This window comes from Corvus kubaryi, unplaced genomic scaffold (genome assembly GCF_017639235.1).
Source record: "Corvus kubaryi isolate FWS band 111438036 unplaced genomic scaffold, C.kubaryi_AGA036_p1.0 37396, whole genome shotgun sequence".
Classification (NCBI taxonomy): Eukaryota; Metazoa; Chordata; class Aves; order Passeriformes; family Corvidae; genus Corvus; species Corvus kubaryi.
In genome coordinates, this window is record NW_024581135.1 from 27,295,640 (window position 1) to 27,313,866 (window position 18,227).

Consider the following 18,227-nt stretch of genomic DNA (forward strand, 5'->3'; position numbering starts at 1 on the left):
AAAAGTGTGTTATCAGCTAGTTGATAAGCTTTAGATGTTCCTCTCATTAAGTCATTGGATCAAAAGAGCTGAACTATGGAAAATTTAATTTATACCTTCAATGACAATTACTGTGAATCACAGTAATTACACTTTACACTTTCAAAGCACTGCACTAATGTCTACAACATGCCTTGGTAGAAAGTTGGCTTTATATTTGAAGTCGATATGTGGGATGAAGAAACCTGTTATGATCTCCTGTTGATTTGCATATAAAAGCCTCAAGTAACTTAGACCAGAATTCTCATGCTCCAGAAACCAGAGATAAGTGAGAGCTAGGAAATTGTTTGGTTGCAACATCTAATTTTAAGGATTTGGTCATTCTTTAACACACATTTCAAAGAGAGGACTTCATTTAACTTCACTGTCAGGTCCTCTTTAAATTTGTGAAGATTTTTAAATTTTCAACTGTTTTTTCTTCTATAATTCTCTAAACTTGGAATTGCCTATATATTACTTAATTGAAAGGAATGGGTTTTTCTAATTTCCAAAACATATCTACCTCTTTGATCCATTTTCCCAGTGCAATGCTAAAACTTTTTCTTACTCCAATCCTGTAGCAAAAACTAATAGCAGCTCTAACTTTCTTGACCTCAAATACATTCAAAAGCAAGATTACCTCAAAATGAACTGCTGAGGCTAGACAAGCTAAGAAGTCCATTTACCTCTATTTCATCTTGCATATTATTCAGTTATATATTGTATAGTCCCTAGGGAAAAAAGAACCACAGGAAAGTAACTCAGAAGGGCCATCAGTCATTTAAGTGTTTATTTTCAAATAGTACCATTTCTTCTCAGAATGTAAGAAATCGACATATCTGTAACACCTGCCTGAATGAAATTGTGCTGTCTAAATGCCTTGGATGAGCACTGGAACCAATTAAATTTCTACCAGCCTATTCCAGGGAAAAGGCTTTGTTGTAATGCTGCAGCACAGTGCCAGCTGCAGAAACAATTTTTGGAAATCATACATAGAAAATTCATCCCTCTTTTGGAGGAAAGGGCAAGAAGGGAAAAAAAGACCTAAAAAAGCCTGGTATTTGTTACATTGGAACAATTACAATGGTACATAAAAAGGCTGTAGAAGGCATTTATTCTAACAGCCTCGGATGTTCAATCCGTGTAATAGTCCAGTCTGGTTTTGCTCCTTCTGTAAACTCCCTTTGGAACCTGAAAAAGAAAAGAGAATAAGTGAAGAGTTGTTAAAATTTACTTGACCTTAAGGAGCTACTAATACAACAAGGAATCATAAAGAAGTATTTTACTTCAAACAGATTGCTGTAAAAGCTACTGAAACTTTAATGCTTATGCCCCAAAATGGAACATGAAAATTATTTCTATAGTAAGCAATAAAATACACTGATTTCAGAGTGTTTTGGTTCAGATCCCACAGACAGGATCAAGCATCAACAGTAAAGACCCCGATATCAAGACAGCACTCAGTTTTCACAGCAGGAATATGAATAAAGCTTGATGGAAGATCCTGATCTGTAAATAAAGGGTTTTGTTTAATGAGGCAGTAAGCAAAGGGCAATTGTGCTCCATATTTTACTTGAAAATTTTCATTTTTACTTAAGTATAATGTATTTTCAGAACTACATCAAGGATCAAGTTAACAGTAGTACTGAGTCTCCCTTATCCAAAGGTAAGTCTGAGCTTCAAGCTGAATACTCATGTTCTCAAATAACCTGCACGTCATGGAAAGAGCAGTATAATATCATTGCTTTGCAATCATGTGCAAATCCACTCCTACAAAGTGGGATTTGGAAGATATTTAGGCTTTAAGGGAAGGCTCTCAAAGTTAATGTAACTGCAGAAGCCTCCAACTCTAAGGCAGATGCTGAATTCAGCTAAGGGATGGATCCACAACAATCCATCCAGGCAAAAAGTACTGGTCTCCTCATGAGTGTTACCTTTGTTTCAGAGTTCCTCATCACCTAGACTCCATATTTTCAATTTCAAATGTGGGTGTAGAAATCCTTGATCATACTGCATTTATCACACAAAAATCCTCACTTCTCCCAGCTTCTGAGAATCTTATTTTCAGTATATTTTGCCAACTGTGTAGATATTTTCTGCACTGCTCTGACATCAGTACACCAACACAGACATTATTTATAAGCATTCCTATGAAAATCCATCTTCCTAATGTGTGCTTTGAGGATCAGAAACCTCATTCAGTGCTCCAAGTACTGCTCTTCCTGATAGAGAAAGAGTTCCCATAAATACCAACTCAGACGCAAGGAAGTAACATAATGACTTTAGGGGTATTTAAAAAGTTTGGCCCTAAAATCAAAACTGGAAAGCTGGATGAGAATTAACTTAGATTAGAATCAAGGTAAATTAAAAACACTGGGCTCTGCAGTGGCACAGTGGGAGTGCTTGCAGAGCTGCTTATGACACAGGTACCTCATGGACGTGGGAATAGAAAGGAACAAGTAAACTTACTCATAGTTTGCTGTTAAAAGATGTTTCTTTTCTTTTGTGTTTTCATCTCCAAACACAATCTGGAAGACTTTGGCTTCACCTGGTACTTCATCAGGTAGATTAGCACCATTCAGATACCAGAAGCACATCAGGATGCTAACAAACTTTCTCCCTGTTGGAAATAAATCAAAACTTAAGTTAGATCTCATGTTTCTCACTGGTCAAATACTACTGTTTGCTTCCTAGCATATATTCTAGTGAGTCCCTGGAAGGACAGCTGACTTCAGCCATAAAGAATACAGGATAGAATAATGAGTGATAAAGCTATTTCAAGCCATACTCATGCTGTTTAGCAACAATACAAATACACTCTGTAAAAAAATATGTATTTTATCATGAGTGTGGTGTGACAGTGTATATAAGGAAACTGAATGAAAAAAGTTGGTTCCAACAAAGTCCAAAGCTAACTACTGATACAACAAATGTACATAGAGTAGTTCAAACGTGGGAGCAATTTAAGAGGGGAAAAAACCCCCTCCTATTTCCCAAACCAGGAAAAAAGCTAACTGGGTCTGACAACTTGAAATGCTCAACTGAAGACCCAGGGTTAGACCCATAAACCATCTCCACTGTGTCTGAGAGTGAACAGAGCAAACAGTGCTGGTATCCAACCAAAAGAAAAACTTGCTTGACCTCATCACTAGCTTAAAAAAACCTCAAACAATCAATGAGTCCTACAAAAAAGTATATTTCATGACAGAAATACTAAAACAGCAAAATTAATTTCATTATCCAGCCTTCACTATTCTTCTTCAGGGATGCATTTTCATTGTTGAAGCGAACAGCTTTCAGCATACATTAGAATCAGTTTTTGAGTGGTTCCAGACTGCTGAGGACTAATAATATGAAATTCTGTACACAAGAAGAGGAATAAGCAAAACCCAAACAGAAGTCAAAATAGTACCACGATGTATTAACAATAACCTCTGTCTCTGGTTTAGAAGGAAATCAAGAAATTTTATATGGATGAATTACAAAGAGAGAAACAAGGAATGAGAAACAGTACTCAAAACCACATCTGTAAGGAAAATGTCTGTTTAGCAGCAAAACCAGGAAATAAGACTGCTCGTTGCTGAAATGTTTTAGGATTCTAAACATACCATCATCATCATAGTAAATGCGAACATCTCCTTCTGTTGTGTACATGATTGCATCAATGTCAGCTGCTAAAGCATCCCTGTGGCTGTCAGGGAGCAAAGAAATCTTTTCCTTCAGCACCTGAAGTACCTAAATTCAGAAAAACTGTCACTTAGTTTTTCATTAGGAAATTTAAGTTACAATCTATTTCTACTGCAGTTAATAAAATGAGCTGTATTGCTAAAACATTTGTCTAACATATGTAACAGGTAAAATGAAAAAGCACTGGGAAGTTTGGGCATTCCTAAACCCTAATTCAGCAGGATTGAAGAAGGTCCATTCTCTGCTCAAAACAAATGAAAACCAAGCATCTTAAAAAATGTTTAGAAAAGGCACTGTCAAAACAGCAGCTACAACACAAGCCCTGCCAGCCCAGAACACCCCAGTGGAGCCTGCTCCCACAATCACACACTCTGCCTTCTCACTGCTGATTTCTCGCTATGTGCAGGCTCCCAAGCTTTTAATTCAGTATCTTCTTAGTTATCTTGCACAAATTTCTTTGAAAATCAGTTTCGTTACCAATGAGTTTATCTTTGCCATTTTGTGATCCACACTCCATTTAGAAAAAGTTTAAACACTTGCAAATCAGAAAATAATGCAAAATCACTCCCCTGGTAATTAATTTCCATATGACACTCACATCCATGCTATCTAAGTGTCCTATGATCAACACAGCTGTGTTAAGTAGAAAATGGTGGGGTGCACAAACTGCACTGAGGTAGCACCTCAAACACCACATGAGAAAGTCACAAGGAAGGATGAAACTGCAGAACTTATTTTTAACTAATACTCATTTTTTACCCTAACTTGATTTACCATTTTTGAATAACAAACAAATTCAGGGGTTACATGGAAGCAAGAGGCAATCTTCACAAGGAGACATTGGTTTCTAGTACATTTTGCAGGCACAAAATTCACTGGCCAAAGAAATGACAAAGCAGTGTGGGATCACAGCCTCATCTGCTACATCCCTGGCTAGCATGAAGTCTCTGCATCAATGTAAACCTGAAAAATTTACAATGACCAGAGGAAGTTCTTTCAAGAGGAAGCAGAGGAGATGCCCTTTCAAAACAACTGCAAGAAACAAACTCACGTTTTATTGCTATCTCTGTTCAGAGAGAGGAGGCAAGACTGTTCAGAGGGGATGCACTAGAACAGCACCCGAGTTTTTGCTGCAAAGGCATGGGTGGCAATAGGACAGGCCACGCTGACATCCTGTAACAAGGCAGACATAGACCTGGAGTGTCTCCTCCACTTGACTCTGATGGATCTGCTACCTCCATGCCCTGGGAAGGCCAAGACAGCTTCAGCAATTAAAAATTCATAAAAACACAGAAAACACAGCACTGATGTTTAACCAGGTCAGTCATATCCCTGAGACTATGACACAAGACTAAGCCTTCCAGCCAAACCCAGTCATCAGCTGTATGATCTGATGGGTGTGGGAATGTATCAGTGCAGCAGGGATGAGCACAAACCAATTTCTTTCTTCACCTGAATTCTGGTGCACAGACTGAGTCAGCTTCAGCCACCTGCCTACCCCTAGAGACACACAATTCTACCTGCCATTCAGAGCCTGCTGCCTTTCCATCCTTCCTGGTACACCAGCAATCTTTCTGGCATTTGGTCTTTATACTCAACAGCTAAGATATTTTTATTTTGTTTTAAATACAGTAACCTCAAACTAAGTTTCATGCCTTGAAATTAAGAGATGCAGGACAAACAATTGCCCTGTTCTGCATTATGCTGTTTTTCCCAAATTAAACCAAGCTGCCAACTTGTAGATAACGACAGGCTGAATGCATCCATGTCACTTTATAACAAACAATCAACTGCTAGAATAGGAGATGGAGAGCATTTACCTCTGCTGATACAAGTTCTTCCAGCAGGTCAAGTTTACGCTGAGACAGCAGCTTTGAAACAACAGAAAAGGCCTACCAAAATAAAACAAAAACCAAACATGAACAAGAAACTCTAAGTAGGCATATTTTTTCAGACAAATCCATAAGTATATGATAAGCTACCCAAATATTCCATGATTTAAGATTTCAATATTTGCAGAGGGTATCACCATTGAAATGTAAGCCCTCCAGCATTAAAAGAGTGATTTCGTGAACTGATAAAAACATACAATTACTTTTCAATCTCTCATTTAAAACATCAAAGCTTTCAATAGGTAAGTGAATTCATAGTTTACTTACCAAAAAAAAAAAAAAAAAAAAAGCTTTGCAGTACTTTCTATGTTGTCTTTACTCTTTTTGGTAATTCCAACAGTCTATGTCTTTCCCTGTAAATATTTTGTTCCCTTGCTCTCTTTTCCAACTCATCTTCTGGTTTCAGTCAAAACTGATGTGGCAATTTAAAAATTTTCTTTAGAAATCTGGTTTCATCTCTAGACATCAGGAAGCTCAACTCCCCTTTCCCCCCTCAATTTTGAAAGTATATTTACATCCAATTATGCCTCTAAGTATTCAAGTAGTGCACTTGTGAAGGACAATGTATTTAGGACTCTACACCAAGTAAAAACAAACAAACAAACAAAAACTAAAACGAAATCCCCAAAAACCAGGCCAAGGTAAAACAGGTGGTTCTGCACATGTCAAATTATTGTTGTAGGTTGTGGGTTTTTTCCTCTCTTGAGCTGATCTTAATCATTTTAACATTCTTCCCCCGATGTGTTGTTTTCAGCTGGTTTTTTTGTTAAAAGTAAATATAATAATAAAAAGTTTCCCAACGGGTAACTCAGTAATTTTTACATGACCAGCTTATAGATAATTACCTCTTTGACACATTCTGTTGACAAAGCTTACTGGGCTCATAAATTTAGAGAAATAAATATATACACCAGCTCTATGCATGCCTAAGCTTTACCATTTCAGGAAAACCCGCTAAGAGGAGATACACTTCTCCTTAAAGTCTCTGTAACGTTTGGAAGGACCTTCCTTTGCCCTGCTTTTGGGGATGGCTTAACCAGTTCATTTTAATTGTGGAATCTAGGATGACAAGGAATTCCTGAAGAAAAGCACCCTCCTGCTTGTTTCACTCCCTGCAAAGTGTGGTGCTTGGAGCCAGCAGCGGGGAACTCCATGTATTTTACACAGAGGAGCACATTAGAGCTACAACGTCCCCAGGTAATAAATCAGGCTGGACATCAGGAACGATTTATTCATGGAAAGGGCTGTTAAACATTGAAATGAGCTGCCCAGGGAGGTGGTGGAGTCATTATCCCTGGAAGTGTTTAAGGAAAGACTGGACATGGCATCAGACAAAGTGGTGTTTGGTCATAGGTTGGACTCAACATACAACACAAACACAGATCTCCTGGAGAGGGTCCAGCAGCAAGGACTGGGGGACTGGAGCATCTCTCTTACAGGAAAAGCTTATGGAACTGGACTTGTGCAGCCTTGAGAAGAGATGACTGAGAGAGATCTCATCAATGTGTATAAATATCTAAAGGGGGGGAGAGCCAAGAGGATGGACCAGGTTCTGCTCGGTGGTGCCAAGCAATAGCACAGGAGGCAATGGGCAGAAACTGATGCACAGGAAGCTCCACCTGAATATAAAGAAAGACTTTTTACTGTGAGCGTGACCGAGCACTGGACCAGACTGCCCAGAGATTGTGGAGTCTCCCTCGCTGCAGATATTCCAGACCTGCCTGGACACAATCCGGTGCAACGTGCTCCACAATGACCTTGCTTGAGCAGGGAGCTTTGGAGCAGATGACTCACTGTGGTCCCTTCCTACCTCACTTATTCTGTGAATCTATGACTATCTCCGAAGTCTTTTCCAGTCTACTGATTCTATAATTCCATTGAAATAACCGCGGGCATCGGCAGCCCCTGGGGAGGCTCACCAGGACCTCTCTCCTCAGGCCGACCGCCCTCCTCGCCCCGAGGCCCCAGGCCCACTCACCTGCTTGGCCCCTCGCGTGAACTCCTCGATGCTGAATTCCTGGTCGAAGTAGAGGCGGATGAGCAGGTAGTAGAAGCGGGTGCGGAGCCAGGCGAAGGGGCTGGTGATCCTCACTACCACTACACGCCGCTGAGGGCCCTCGGTCCCAGGCCCGGCGGTGCTGGCGAACCGAACGCTGGGCTGGGGCGGACGGGCTCGGGCGGGGCCCGGCGCGGCTGCGGCCGGCGGCAGGAGCCGAGCGGGGCCCGCCAGCGCCCGCGCCAGCCAGCGGACACGGCCCGGAGCCGCGCAGCGCAGCGCCATGATGGGCCCTGCCCCGCCCTGTCCGCTCGCAACTCCCGCTCCCCGGAAACACGGCTGCGGCCGTCGCTGGTTCCGGCGCGGCGCAAGCGGTCCGGGCGGCCGGCGGCTCCAACCGCGCCGGTTCAGGGGATTCGACCCCCGGTCACCTCCGGAGAAGGGAGGCGTCCCCTCTGCTGGCCCTGGTGAGGCCGCGTCTGGAGTACGGTGTCCACTTCTGGGCTTCTCAGTACAAGAGAGACAAGGGGCTGCTGGAGAGGGTGCAGCGGAGGCCACAAAGATAATGAGGGGTCCGGAGCATCTCTCTTAATGAGGAGAGACTGCGGGAGCTGGGCCTGTTCAGTCTGGAGAAGACTGAGAGGGGATCTCAGCACTGCATATAAATATCTCAGGCGGCTGCCAAGAGGATGGTGCCAGACATTTCTCAGTGGTGCTCAGTGACAGGATGAAGAGTAATGGCCACAAACTACAACACAATAAGTTCCACCTCAGCATGATTAAGAACTGCTTTACGTTGAGGGTGGCAGAGCACTGGAACAGGCTGCCCAGGGGGTCATGGAGTCTCCCTCTCCAGAGACATTCAAACCCCGCCTGGACGCATTCCTGTGTCACCTGCTCCAGGTGACTCTGCTGTGGCAGGGGGTTGGCCTCCATGGTCTCCAGAGGTCCCTTCCAACCATAAAAATTCAGTGATCCGCGGGCTCCCGACCCTTGCCCAGAGGGAGAGGCAGGAACGCTTCTGCGCAGGCTCCTCGTTCCGGGGGAATCGGCGGGGCGGACGCGGTGCCCGTGGCCATGGAGCGGCGGGAGCAGCCGGCGGTGGCCGTGGAGCGGCGGGAGCAGCGGGCGGTGGCCGTGGAGCGGCGGGAGCAGCCGGCGGTGGCCGTGGAGCGGCGGGAGCAGCCGGCGGTGGCCGTGGAGCGGCGGGAGCAGCCGGCGGTGGCCGTGGAGCGGCTGGGCGGGGTGACGCGGGAGCGCTTCCTGCGGGACATCTACCCGCGGGTACGGGGCGTTGTGAGAGGGACCCGCCGGAGCAGGTGGCAGTCCACGGGGACACAGGGCAAGGCAGGAGGTGTCCGGGGACCCCTCCTCGGCGGGCACAGCTGGTGCAGGCAAACCTCAGGGTTTGGGTTTTTGTGTTCCTGGAGAGGCGCCCTAATCAGTTGAGGGGAATGGGAGTTCAGAAGCAAGAAGCTTCTACAGGCAGATCCTCTCTGAGCTGCTGGCAACCTCCGACAGCTGATCTCTGTGAGAGTCCATTTCCTTTGGCAGTGGTTAAAAAGTGTGAGCGTTAGTTTTGTTGCTTTGCCATCTCTTGCTTTTTTCTCAATAAATAAAGGAGGATATACATAAACTGGACATCCCTCCCCGATGTCCAATTAAAAGCAAAAGTTTCTTTCTTTGTGTGCGGGCTGGATCAAACCTGTTCGTGGTTGTGAGCAGCGAGGAACCTTGATACAGGTGGAAAGAGCTTCTCTCATGAGAACATAACAGCATCACCACAGCTCACAAGATACACCTTAACTATGTGGGCTTTTGCATGTTTCGTGCTAAGCCTTGGCTAAAAAGATTAAATCTATTCCTTCGTCTGGTTGGATACTTCAATGGCCCCAGCACAAAGTGTGGGCTACAATTGTCTTTGCCTCTCCATATCCTTCCTTACCCAACTAGGAAAGAAGCCATATTTAATAGAGAAACAGTTCCATAATTTACTGCATTTTGTTTCAACATTTAGCATTTGATTCACAGTGCTTGTGAACAGATTAGTCGAGACTTTGTGTAGTGGGTCCTGGCATTCAACTGACTTGTTTGCATGAATGTAATTTGAAAAATTCATTCTGGCTTTTTTCCCACTGAATGCTATGGTCATTTCACCATTGAATTTTTGTTGTTGTTGTTCCTTAGAGAAAGCCGGTAGTGCTGACAGGACTGGAACTGGGCACTTGCACCACCAAATGGACAATAGATTACTTGAGCCAAGCTGAAGGATCTAAAGAAGTAAAGATTCATGTTTCTGCAGTGCCACAGATGGATTTCCTCAGTAAGAACTTTGTGTATAGGTACTTCACTCCAAGGTCTCTTGTATTTTAAAGGCATGTGCTTGTAACTTGCATCTGTTTGAAGCTGAGGGTGAGAACAGGAAGATAGTTTGTGAAAACATTACATTAGGTATCAAAGGGTTGTCTTCTATTAATTCTACATCCTGAATAAATACAATGAGGGTGAAATGGGGGGCCAAACAGCACCTTGAAAGTGATGTCATGAAGAAGTGTTGTTAAGGTATTTTGTCAGAGCACTCCCGTAGGAAATTTGAGCCTGGCACTTGCAGCTGTTAATTAAAAACAAACCAGAACACCCTTGATGTCTACAGTAGATGACATGGTATTTTGTTCTAGTTATATGGTGCATTCCCAATGTTACTGAATAGTGATAGTTTCTGACTCACCATGGGTCTGCTGGTGTGTGGCAGGCATGGTATTCCACTCCAGAAATGGTGTAACTAATTAAAACCAAGCTCCTTTCAAAGTTAGCATGTGCAACTTTCAGAATGTTCAAACTACTGGGTAGCACACATTTCACCAGCTCTTTAATCTTGATCAAAAAAACTGATCTCCTCTGGAGCTCCTCTTAAGTAACTGGCAGAACATTTCTTCAGAGTTCATCTAATCTCAGTCATTGTGTTGCTCTTCAAGGGTAAATGCCTTTATTTTAGCAGTCCTTTGTTTTCCCCAAGTGGGAACAGGATGTGTTCAGTCTGTTAAACTTCTAAGCAGGTGGGAATGTATGCTGTAGGTGTAGACAAGCTATGAGTCTCTGAGTGGGGCCTGTTGTTCACGGGATAAAAATACACATGACAATCACGATGCATTCTCGCTGCGTAATGAACTTTTGAATCTTTGAAATTAGGTTGTACTTGAATAACTTTGCCTTATCTCCATACTTTATTTTACCCACTCTGTTTTGGGGGTTTTTTTAGTATCTATTGTTGTGAGTTCACATACAGTTGTTCTGGAGTCCTAGTTTTGGCAGGTTTGTAGACAGCCATATGGACTCTCTGATGCTCTGATGGTGTTTCATTATACCAGGTGTCAGGACTTTCATGTACTTCACTTGAAATTCAGGAAGCTTTGACCTTTTCCACAGCAAGCCCCTCATTCTAATCTGAAGGGAGAATAAGTAGAAACAAAATAATAGAAACTCTGAGGACTTACATGCAGTTCCATTAGTTTAAACTACAGAAGAACATTAGTAGTACTGCAGTTCTGTTGTTAAGTTGCATGCTCCTACCCGTTTTTGTGTTGGTTCTGGAACTCATTCAGCCAGGTTGTGACATGCTGCAGAAATCTGAATGTTTTTCTGCTGTTTTAGCTTTGTAAGCAGGTTCACGGAGAGGTCAGATGAGTGCCAGTGCTACCGTAAGGGGGGAGATGGGGTGATTAGGGCAGACAAGGGCGGAGCTGTGGTAGCACCAGAATGCATCAGTTTAAGCTGTAGTAGAGCTGTGCTCTCACTTTCTTCAGCAGCAAATGTAAGTGGACATAATAGAACAGTTTGGCTGAAGTCACAGCATTGGATTTTGTTTGGTTTTCTATTGACTTCAGTGGGTTTTGTATTTGCCTATTGCAAACAAGCCTAAAATGTTTAGACAATTGGTCTAAGTACTGTCAGATGCAGGTTCACATTCTGGTAGAAGAGATGACAGGATCAAGAAAATTTTTGAGAATGGTTTCTTCTTAACCCTGGGTACTTGGTGGTTGCTCTGAAATGGGATGTTTACATGCAATAATTCATTATCCAGTGATACTTAAATGTGAGATGGTAGGCTGAGTGAATACAACATTTAATTCATAATAATGGATACGTGTCCTGTTGCTGCTTGTGCTTGGTTTGCCATTCAGCTATCAACTGATACCAAAATCTGTAATCTGTATGAAAATTATTTAGATAATTGTGTAACACTCTTACTGACTTCAGAGGGACCAGCTCTAATGCCCAGTGACTCTTCTTGAATCTTCTGGAGTTGTGTTTAGTAAATTTAAGGAAAACTGTAAAGAAACATTTGAAAATATCTTTGAAGATACCTGTGTTTTGAGCAGCTGAGGAAGCATATATATATTTTTTTTAAGTTCATATAACTGAAATAAATTTTATGGATCTACAAATGAAGGTAGTTATTTGTGTTCCTGCACGAATTCATAGCAGAAAATGCATAAATGTGTGTATCTTCCCTGCTGTAGTTTTCTTGACACTGAGCTTTTCCGCAAATTTATAAAAAATGTACAGTAAACAAGCCTAAAAATGACACACTTAAAGAAACAGTTTAAGCAATTATTGCCACAGTTTGAGTGTTAATTTGACTGTGAAAAATTTTTTATTCTGTGACTCAGACCATTCAGAACTCCTAAGCTGAAGAGGGGATCTTACCAAAGTGTATAAACAGTTGATGAACCTGGATCCTCAGTGGTTCATGGTGACAAGACGAGGCAATGGGCACAAGCTGGAATACAGGAAATTCTATTAATCTATTTAACACACACAGACACACCCTCTTTTATAGTGAGGATGGTCAAACAATGGAACAAATGGAACAGGTTGCCTAGAGAGATTATGCCTAGAGTCTCCATCCTTGGGAGATATGCAAAACTGAACTGGATGCTGTCCTGTGCAAGCTGCTGTAGGTGAACCTGCTCTTGGCAAGGGGCTTAGACTGGAGGATCTCCAGAGGTGCTTCTGGCCTCAGCAATTACGGGATGCTGTTTGGATATATATGGGAACAATTTACTAAAGCAGAGAAGTTTTTAAATGTAGGATTTCTGTCTTGGGAGAACTCTTCAAACATCTGCTGCAAACACTGATTAGTTACCATGTTAAGTCAAAAAAGTAAGAGAGCAGACTATTGCATCTTCCATTATACTTGATTTGGTAAGGGAGCTTATTATAAATCTAGAGTTTAGGCCATGTGTGGTTGCATTGATTCATGGTATAAGTTATATATAAATAAATATTTATATTTCAGAACTCTGCCTTTTGATGTATTTGTACGAAGAGCAGCTGAAGTCAAGCACAAGGAGTACTTTCTTACTGAGGTAATTTCCTTAGTGTCACAGTTTCTTCTGTTGGTTATTTTGCTGGTATATGGAGAGGAAAGTGATGAATTGTAATTTAAAGTCTTACTTCAGTAAAAGACTTAATCTTTAATTTAATTTTCTTGTGGCTTGGTGCTAAAGGAAAAAATGTGAGGAGAAGTAATTTTTCTCAGAAGTTGTTTTGTATAGGTACATGTGGTTAACTTCAGTCACCCTGTTTCTGTTAACAAAACTGCTTACATGAGTAAAAATTCCAGTATAAAATTTAGAAATCAAACCTTGCTTTAAAATAACAACCATATCATTTGCGTGTTTTGTGAGAAAATGTCATGAAGAATGACACTGGATGATTATCAAAATACAAATCCAGATATATTGTAACATAATTTGTGAGTAGCAAATGTGTGGTTATCTCTACATATCAGTGTTCAGGCTATGGAGTTTTCAGATAACTGTGATTGGGAAGCAGATAGTTTTGGATGTAGACATGCTTTTTACCTTTTATACTACATAGAATGCTGTAAGTTTTGAAGCCAATTAAAATAGTTTTCTGCATCAGTATACTGATGTAGAAAATTAAGGTAGTACTTAAATTATAATCTGCATTTGCTTTGAGTCTGTTCAGTAACAGCAATGCTGAAGCAGTTGACCAGTCTCCCTACACTTCACTCTTCTCCTTTCAGTTAACTTATTTTTCCCATTTCTCAAGATGAGCAGCAGGGATCAGTAAAGGGCAGTATAACAAAGTAGCTGAATTTGTAGATGCCCTTTATTTGTACCATATTTTAATGAAACTCTGCATTAGATTAATGAGAAAATACCAGCTCTTTGTTTAAGTGTTTTGGTAATTCTTATTAAAAAACCCCAAACAATTATATTTTTGTGTTCTCTTCAGGATGAAAAGTACTATTTGCGATCAGTGGGTGAAGATGTTAGGAAGGTGAGTTACTGGAGATTCAGTTCTAATACTGTAAAGTTGCAGTTTAGAACTATTTTTTAAAGCCTGTTATCATACAACTTAACTTAGGGTCACATGGTTTGTGACTATGACTGGATTTTGGTCAGAGTACTTCAATGTGTCTAAAATAGTTGCTGTTGCATGGGAGCTTAGCTGATCATTGAAGAGTACATTGCTAAACTCCCTTTCTTTAGCTTTTGTTGTCAACTAATACAAAAGGATTTCTGCTGATCTCTTGCTTCTTCAGTGTGATTCCTGGCAGCCATGGTTAGGAGCAGCTCTCTAGCTGTTCTTATTAATGGCATTGAGCAAGTCAGTGCTGAAAAGCATTGCTGATGTCAGGTGTTTGCCAATGCTGAATTCTAACCCCGTTTCATATGATGGGAAATCATTGTGAAGTGCTCCTCCATTTAAATGTGCACAGATGGTGCTCTAAGAGTTATGTCCTTTCTGTTTCAGGATATTGCAGATATCAGGAAGCAGTTTCCTATTTTAGCAGAAGATGTTAATATTCCAGAGTATTTTGAGAAGGAACAGTTTTTCTCTAGTGTCTTCCGCATCAGCTCAGCTGGATTACAGTTATGGACACATTATGATGTAGGTAATACCTGGGTTTAGCATAAAATGTTGCAGATGGCGTTACAGAGTTGAGATAATAAGGTGAAAATCTCTGTCAAAGATCAGAGAATAATGACAAACTTCACATATTTTGAAATAGTGAAATGAATCACAGTCAGTGGTACGGTGAATTTTAAATGATGCATTGCATGGGCATAATATCTTAACTGGGTTTATGTCTAATTCCGTAAGATTAAATGATGCTTTATTTTGTTTCCTTTTTTTTAACCGTTTTGAGTTTCAGTTGAAAATCTGAAACACAGTAACTTTCAATATTTTTGTCTTCAATATTACTTTCCTTTTATTTTTTTTATGCTAATAGTCAGATTAGAATAAATTCCATGTTGTATAACAGCCTGCTAACTATGCAATGATTGTAGTGGTTTATAGCTGCAATGCAATAGATTTCAAATAAGATTGTCTTCTAACATTGTGCAGTAAATTTATTTAGAAGATAATTCCTAACACATGAAAGTTTTAATAATTCTCTTTTTAAAGCTAATAATCAGATTAGTTGAAGTCTATATAGTCACTCTTAACTTTTGGCTGACATCTCTTTTATTATGCTCATCCCAGGTGATGGACAACTTCTTAATCCAAGTAACAGGGAAAAAACGAGTTGTTTTGTACAGTCCTCGAGATGCACCATATTTATATTTATCAGGTATGCATGTCATAGATATCTAGTTCAGAGTTTGGTGATCGTAGCTGCCTTTCAGCTCAGAAGTGTTGCACTTGTAGAAAATAATCATTAACAGGTGACTTGGTATAAAAGAAGTCATTTGTTCCTTTAACTCTGATCCTGTTTGCTTTAGTCAAAGCTAAGGAGAACAGCAGCTTTGCCTGATTGTTTTCAGCACCTGAAAACTTCAGGTGAAGGAGTAAAATGTTCTGCGTGGGTTCAAAATGGTATTCTAAATGTCAGGAAAAGTGGTTTATAATGTTAATAAGGTTGCAGTTACAGAACAGACAACAGGAGAACATCTCCTCAGTAAATGAGGGGTTTCCCTGCCATCAGGTTTCCCTGGTTATGAGAAATAAACCAGTACTAAATTTGGTTCAAGAACTGCCGTTTCCAGCAATATGATAATGCTTTGTCACTATTGGAAGAGTGGGAATATTTATTCACTGAAATTTTCCTAGGTACTAAATCAGAGGTGCTGGATGTGGATAACCCAAACTTGGAGAAATATCCCCTTTTTGTGAAAGCCAAGCGCTATCAATGTGTTTTGGAAGCAGGAGATGTGTTATTTATTCCAGGTAAGTAATAAACAGTTCCAAATAGTGCCAAATAAATAGCATGGTATTAAACAGTCTTGTTTCTAATTTGTGATTTCTGGAGATGGTAAGAGGTTACTAAGGCGTTCTGTGTTACAAGTAGGAGCCTTGAAAGACGTTGGCAAAACTCATTTACTTCTTCCAACTGTACAATTAACCTGAAAAACGGTCTTATTACATCTACTGACAAATCTTACTTTCCCTCAAGTTTATACTGTATGCTCCTGAATTTGTGTCTTAATACATTAATAGTGTAAACTTACCTTCTGAAATCTGAAATTACTTCAGTGCCCTGAGTTTTTTAGTGACAGAATTTGAGTGAAATACCATTTCTGTTCTTCTGTAGCTCTGGCACTTGAGCACTGTGAGGCACATGGTCTGATGGGAATTATGGATGGTAGAGTTATTGGACCTTCTAGAGATTTATAATCATCTTTGGGAAATGGAAAGACAATTTCTAATCATTTTTCTGCACAAGCAGAAAGCTGCTTCCTGGGCTGACATGACAAGTTCTGGTAGTCAGGGAAAGGCATTTGAATTTTTCCTATTGAACTACTGCTACTTGTTACTGATTTTATGTTAACTCATCATGAGCTTGCAGCAGATATGATTTATCCTGTCACTTTTCCATTATCTGGGCAATATAAACAGGTCAGTAAACAAAAAAGTAATAGGTTTTTAGGAAGTTATTTTATAATAGTTTCTTAGCCTTGGACTTATTATTTAATTTTGAATTTACCATTTATGTTTCTTCCTGAATAAACTTTTGGTTACAGTTAGATAGTGCTATGTCACACTGCATCCCTATTTTCTGGTTATGAAGTCCAGATACTTGTTTGTCTTTGCCAGTGGGTGAGCAGAATCAAACTTGAGACACACTCAGCTCTCGTAAGACTGGCTGTGGAGAACAGGGATTTCTGCAGTGCATATCACTGAAAAAACCCCCCGTTTTTTGAGTAATGTGTGTGGTTATTATGAAGAAGGTAGAAGCAGCCCCTCTTCCTAACCTGAAAGAAACTTCATGTTGATTTCTCAGAATAAACTTTTCTATGTCTTCAGCACCTACAGGTGAATAAGATGCAATAAACACAGCATTCAGCCTTTTAGCTTAAAATTCAGATAGCCTAAATATACCATATTAAACTAATCCTTCAAAAGTACGCAATGAGGCAAAGATGTCTTGCCTTCCTTATCACAGTCATGATGATTCAGCTGAAAAGCTTCATGACTTATGACTTATTATGAGAAGATTAGCAACTTGCCTGAGTGACCTGGCTGATGCTGGTGGGTGACATTAATGCCTGGGCAGTATGTGCAAAGTTAGGGACTAAGTGAAAATAGGTATCTGCATTTAGAGGGGATGTGAGCGAGGGAAGGAGTCGTACTTTCATCCTACACAAGCTTATCCTTTGCTTACATTTGAGTACCTCTACACTTCTGCAATTGTTACTTTCATGGGAAGTTATGGATAAGTATAAACATCTTGAAAAACTTCTTAAATTTGGTACAATGCAATATATTCATATGAATATAAATAAACAAAAATACAGTAGTTGAGACTTCTCCTCAGCTAGATTTAGTTTGGGTGATTCTGACACTTGCTTTGAGTCACGTGGAAGTTTTGGACAGTAATTTTTATTTTAGACACTCTTCCTTTTACAGCTTTGTGGTTCCATAATGTAATTTCTGAGGAATTTGGAGTGGCACTGAATGTTTTTTGGAAGCACCTTCCTGCTGAGTCCTATGATAAGACTGACACTTATGGAAATAAAGATCCCATGGCAGCCTCAAGAGCTATACAGATCTTGGACAGGGCCTTGAAAACACTTGAAGAACTACCTGAAGAATATAGGGATTTTTATGCTCGGAGAATGGTTTTACGCATCCAAGAAAAAGCCTATAGGAATGATTATGGCTAAAGTAACACATTGTAATTCAGCAAGGTCCCTTGCAAGTAGAAAATTGTATGTTAGTATGGAAACTGTCCATATGCACTTACACTTTCTGTGAGACCAATAAAAACTGTCAATAAACATTCATCTATAACAAAGTCGATCTTGTAGATTTCTTTCTAGTGTTCCATGAGAAGTGGGGACACAGTCCACTTGATCTGGAGATAGTCTCTTTTCTACAACGAGAGAGACATTTGCAGTGCCTCCACTTACAACTACCTTTTTGGAATGTTCTGCTTAAATTTTTCTGAACAAAAGTTTTGGTATGTGGGCTGACAGCACGTATGCTTAGAAGTAACTGCACATCTTCCTGAATGCAACCTCATTAAAGTTTAGGAAAGCCATAGTGGTTTCTGAGGAGGCCCAAGAAAGCCCTGGGTGGTAGCTGTAATGGTCATGGTTTCTTTTTAAGTAATGATCTGGCAATTAGTGTAGGGAGTTTCTTCTCCCCCTTGTAGT

General features: G+C 40.6%; 2 protein-coding genes across 2 annotated transcripts; one reads left to right on the forward strand and one right to left on the reverse strand.

Moving 5' to 3' along the window:
* Positions 1–794: 794 nt before the first annotated feature.
* Positions 795–7,893, reverse strand: MAIP1 (matrix AAA peptidase interacting protein 1). Its single transcript, XM_042040504.1, has 5 exons — positions 7,576–7,893; positions 5,526–5,597; positions 3,627–3,753; positions 2,488–2,638; positions 795–1,209 (listed from the first exon to the last, which is right to left on the reverse strand). The coding sequence occupies exons 1-5, from the start codon at positions 7,876–7,878 to the stop codon at positions 1,131–1,133; spliced, it is 732 nt and encodes a 243-aa protein (XP_041896438.1). The 5' UTR covers positions 7,879–7,893; the 3' UTR covers positions 795–1,130.
* Positions 7,894–8,077: 184 nt separating this feature from the next.
* On the forward strand, positions 8,078–17,869 carry TYW5 (tRNA-yW synthesizing protein 5). The gene is made up of 8 exons (XM_042040502.1): positions 8,078–8,877; positions 9,781–9,935; positions 12,893–12,962; positions 13,858–13,902; positions 14,380–14,517; positions 15,115–15,202; positions 15,682–15,798; positions 17,479–17,869. Exons 1-8 carry the CDS (start codon positions 8,671–8,673, stop codon positions 17,733–17,735), a joined length of 1,077 nt encoding a protein of 358 aa, XP_041896436.1. The 5' UTR covers positions 8,078–8,670; the 3' UTR covers positions 17,736–17,869.
* Positions 17,870–18,227: the final 358 nt, after the last annotated feature.